The sequence below is a fragment of the Mastomys coucha genome, unplaced genomic scaffold (genome assembly GCF_008632895.1).
Source record: "Mastomys coucha isolate ucsf_1 unplaced genomic scaffold, UCSF_Mcou_1 pScaffold23, whole genome shotgun sequence".
NCBI classification, from domain to species: domain Eukaryota; kingdom Metazoa; phylum Chordata; class Mammalia; order Rodentia; family Muridae; genus Mastomys; species Mastomys coucha.
The window spans coordinates 104,986,939-104,991,456 of NW_022196906.1; the positions used below are offsets into that span (position 1 = coordinate 104,986,939).

A 4,518-nucleotide genomic window follows, 5' to 3' on the forward strand; every position below is an offset into this window, starting at 1 on the left:
CCAGTGCTGCTCAGGACCTGCAGGAGCATGTGCCTGGGAAACTGTTACCATGCTAAAGCTTGCTTGCTTCTAATTTAGAATGAGGTCAAAATGGGTTTAGGGACTTTTTTTTTTTTAAAGATAGGGTCTAATGGATCCAGGTTGGCCTTGAACTCACTATGCAGCCAAGGATGACCTCGAACTTCTCATCTTTCTGTGTCCACCTCTTGAGTTGAGCTGAAATTAAGATGTGCATCACCAGGTGGTAACACTCAGGAGGCACATCTCTGAGTTCGAGGCCAGCCTGGACTACAAAGAGAGTTCCTGAACAGCCAGGGCTATGCAGAGAAACCCTGACTTGAAAAACAAAACAAAACAAAAAGTGCTTGACCACACTAGGTACAGGCCATGCTGCAGGTCAAAGCTGGGCTTGCAGGGCTGATGTTCTGCCAACAAAACTATAAACCCAACCTTCAAGCTGTGCTTTAAAAGTACATATTCATTGCATGTATTTTGCTGAACAAAAAAGAAAAAGAAAAAAGAAAAATTGAGGTTGGGGGAAGTCTGTCTATGTTGCCCAGGTCACACTTGCATTTGTGAGAGTCCTCCTGCTCTGCCTCCTAGAGTGCTGGGATTACAGACATGCCATCACTGCTGGCTGACAGTTACTGAAAGGCTGCCACACTTGGATAACTAACAGGCTCTGGGGCCAGCGATCTCTGGGTTTACACATCAGTTTTTGCCACTTTACAGTTATGTAACTTTGGACAATTCCCGAGCTTCAGTTTATGGAATACACATCACCCACGCCCACACTGTGGACAAGCTCTAAAGAAGAAGAGTGGAACTCACCTTTATAAATAACTTAGCCCTGCACCAGAGACAAATCCAATGCTTAGTAGTGAATATTCATTAGCCAGACACCTTTCCTCTTATAGTCTATTTTTATACAAACATATAAAAATTACATAAAACAATGTGAGGAGACAAGGATGAATGTTTATATTATATCCTGCCTTTGATGCAAAGTACTATGCAGTTCAATGGGCCTGCCATGACCTTCCCTTGGCGCCACTTGCCGAGAGTCCTCACTACTTTGATATGGGATGTCATTGCACCGTGGGAACAGGCTGCGGAGGTATCTCGTAAAGGCCTTGTCAAGAAGCAAATAGAGAAATGGGTTGACGCAGCAGTGGGTGGTGGCGATGAGCTGTGTGACCTGAACACTTGCGTCCAGGTGGTAGCTGCTCTTCTCACCCTGCAGGGACAAGTGTTCCTGGAAAGCAGTCAGGAAGAGGACAATATTGTAGGGCGCCCACATCAAAAGGAACACGCCCGTTATGACAAGAGCGGCCTTGCGGAGGTCGCACTGCCTCCCCCTGAAGCTCTGCGTTCTCCTCAGCTGCCCGTAGCAGGCTATAAAAACCAGCAGAGGAAAAGCAAGTACCAAGATGTTCATCTTTGACGTCAGAACATACTTCCAGAGCGGGGCTTCGATTGGCAAGAAGTGAGGTTTGCCAAAGCCACACATGTGCTTCTGTCTTTCCATCCGAGGCTCATAAAACACAGATTCCGGCAAAGAGAGGGCAGTAGCCATGACCCACGCCAGGACACAGGTAACAATACCACCAGACACCGTGGTGAAGACGGAGGACAGTCGCCCTTGGGAAAACACCCTGTATCCTTGCACAAGGAGGAGGGTGTTGGAAAGCACCTCGCTGTATAAGCCCGAGGAGTGGAGTCCGACAAGAACTTTACAGGTCCTGTTGCCAGGGCTTTCCCCGTGTGCCGCAGTATGGGCCCAGAATGGCAGGGGAAACAGGAAACACAAATTTGAAAGTGCCAGGTTTAGAAAGTAGATGTTCCCCAGATTCTTGAGTCCTTTGTATTTCACCAAGATAAACACCGCCAGCACATTGTCCAGGAGACCCGCTGCAAATACCGCGCAGCAGAACCGGAGCACCTGCTGGGCGGAGAGGAACTCAGGGACTGGAACTTGGTCCGCTGCCCCACTGTTGTCCAGGTCGCCCTCTATGAGGACATCATACTCATCCTCGGGAGCCACTGTGTAGCTGTCCATCGGAGGCTGCCCTGTGGGGAAACCAGAGGTTTTGATTCCCCTCCATCCTACAGCATAAGACTAAAAGTAAATATGCCCCCACTCCCCCAGAGTGGCCGCTGTACTCAATCTACTTGTTCAGCACCCAGGGACTAAGCTGATAATGTAGCAGAAGCTGCCTGGCACAAACAGAGTCAGGGACATTAAAATCACTAAGTTCTTTTGGTAGAAATGAGACTCTAAATGGGAGATCGAATCTAAGTAAACAAAGAGTTAAAAACAACCAGAGACTGGCTTAACCTAGAGAAGTTAGTACCCGCCTACTTCCCAGATATTTGAACTGGTTCCTTACCTTGCTCACCTCCCAAAACAGTCTTTGAGGCAGGCTGCTTGATATTTTTCTCTCAAGGGATATAAACAGATGTTTGCAAAAGTGAAACTGCGCTGGTCAAGCACGTGGACAAGCTGGCGAGATAAAGATAACCATTTGACTGAGTTCCCAAGGGTGCAGCCCCATGCTCTACCATCCAGGGGGCTGTGGGAACAGTGGGGTCAGAGAAACAGCACTTCCTTCAGAAAGACTGGTCTTGACCCGGAGGAGCCAGAGAAGGCACTGTTTATATCTCTGAGGCTCTCGCGTCCACACACAGCTTTCAAGGGCCAGCTGGAATCAAGTTCTGAAAGCCTGTCTTAGGAGCTCCTGTCAGCCGCAGAGAAACTGAGAAGTTGTTTTCGTCTCTCCCTCTCCCGGTATCCCATGTTTGATTTCTCTGTACCTCTTAGCCAGCTGTCCTCCAGGCTGCCTCGGATAAGGACACTAACTCACGCCTGCTTCCAGTGATAATCAGAGTGTGATGTCAGCTGAGACGGACTGCCCCACCCCCTGGCTTCTGACATAAGTTCCCTGAGTAGATAACAGCTTCCAGAGCACAAAAGTGTCCATACTCACCAGAAAACGTGGAAGCCAGTGGTATCAGTAGGGAAGGAGGTTGGGGACAGAGCGGGACAGAAAAGGGGCAGTCGCTGAACGCGAGACTGGTGTGGGCATTCCTACGTCGTCGGAAAGCAGAGTGTTGCAAGCAGCTGGAAGGAAGCAGTCGATGCTGGGACACTTGATGTAGCTGACCCCGCTCAGGGGAAGCCCTGGGGGAAAGTCCTGTGTGAGGATGTGTGGGACACGGTCAGGTGGAAGGTGCTGTGAGGAAGAGAGGCTTGGCTTCTCGTGGAGGATGCAGGTGAAGAAAGGAACTGGACAGTTGCTGGTCTTGCAGTATTGGAGAGGGGGCAGGAGGAGAAGGAAGCTGTTTAAGAGGAGGTACTCCGAGAAGGAGAAGAACCTCAAAGTACTGGGGCGAAAGCGTGTATGAGCTGCCCTCGGGCCAACAACTCTGTGTAGCCCAGCGAGAAAAGAGCCCAGATAAACACAACTGAGCATTAAGCTCCAAGAATCCCTGAAGCTAGGACAGAAACCGAAACTCAAACTCACGTTGGAGCAGGGAGAACCTAGAGTGGAGGAACTTCCCAATATGGTCTTTCCTCCACCAGAAGGGAGCATCTAAGAATGAATGGGAATCTCCAGGCCCTAGGATGCTCCGTCTACCTGTGGACATGGCTATAGTCCAGGGTCCCCTGAGCTGTCACCTTCCTGAGACCTCTACCTTCTGCAGCTAGATGTCCTGGAGCCATAGCATGACACCTGGCCTGTGAATAAGCTAAGTAGCTCATAGTTCAGTCCTAGACAGGGGACAGATTCACAGGGCTCATTAGATGGGGAAGGGGTGGAGGTGACAGTCGGCACCCTATGTGCTTTCTATGCTTTTTGTCACACAATGATGGAGAAGGACAGGCCTGTAAATTCAAGATCACTCCTACTTCTCTATCAGTGTGGCCCTCACTTTCAGTATTGTTTTATTTCTGATTGATTCCCAGCATCTGCCTGTCCACATTCAGGCCATAGGATTTTTTTCCAAGTTAGCATACAAAATAACGTGTATCTTTATGGCATATTCATGCCCGTGTGCCACTATTCTTTGTTCAAATTCATCCCCAACCCCACTACTCCACCTATTTCCCTGTCTCTTCTTGTTGGTCATCTTTCTACCCCGAGACTTTCTTCTTTTGCTTTCACGTCACATATATTCCATCATAACCTCTTTCTCTTGTTCTTTGCCTAAGATCCCTTCCTCTCCATCATGGCCTCCTTTCTCATCTCCTCAGTCTCTCTCTCTCTCTCTCTCTCTCTCTCTCTCTCTCTCTCAGACACACACATACATACTCACACACACTTATACAATTACACATGTGCACACATATGCATGCACACACATGTACACATACATGTGTGCATACATACACACATTTAGGCCTATATTCCACATATAAGAGAAAATATGCACTCTGTGTACTTCTGGGTTTGGCTTATTTCACTTTACATTGTGGTTTTTAGTTTCAGTTTCCTGCAAATGTAATAGTTTTGATTT

General features: G+C 48.4%; 1 protein-coding gene across 2 annotated transcripts; it reads right to left on the reverse strand.

Moving 5' to 3' along the window:
* Positions 1-460: 460 nt before the first annotated feature.
* Ccrl2 (C-C motif chemokine receptor like 2) lies at positions 461-3,324 on the reverse strand. 2 transcript variants are annotated; one of them, XM_031345379.1, is made up of 3 exons: positions 2,988-3,324; positions 2,391-2,503; positions 461-2,070 (listed from the first exon to the last, which is right to left on the reverse strand). In XM_031345379.1, exon 3 carries the CDS (start codon positions 2,057-2,059, stop codon positions 980-982), a length of 1,080 nt encoding a protein of 359 aa, XP_031201239.1. In that variant the 5' UTR covers positions 2,060-2,070; positions 2,391-2,503; positions 2,988-3,324; the 3' UTR covers positions 461-979. The 2 variants fall into 2 exon arrangements, with proteins under 2 accessions (XP_031201239.1, XP_031201240.1); XM_031345380.1 differs by lacking the exon at positions 2,988-3,324 and adding an exon at positions 2,815-2,973.
* Between the last annotated feature and the right edge of the window lie 1,194 nt (positions 3,325-4,518).

What these genes read in the sequence shown, in the direction of transcription:
- Ccrl2 (XM_031345379.1), bottom strand. Translation starts at nt 2,059, where the DNA reads ATGGACAGCTACACAGTGGCTCCCGAGGATGAGTATGATGTCCTCATA.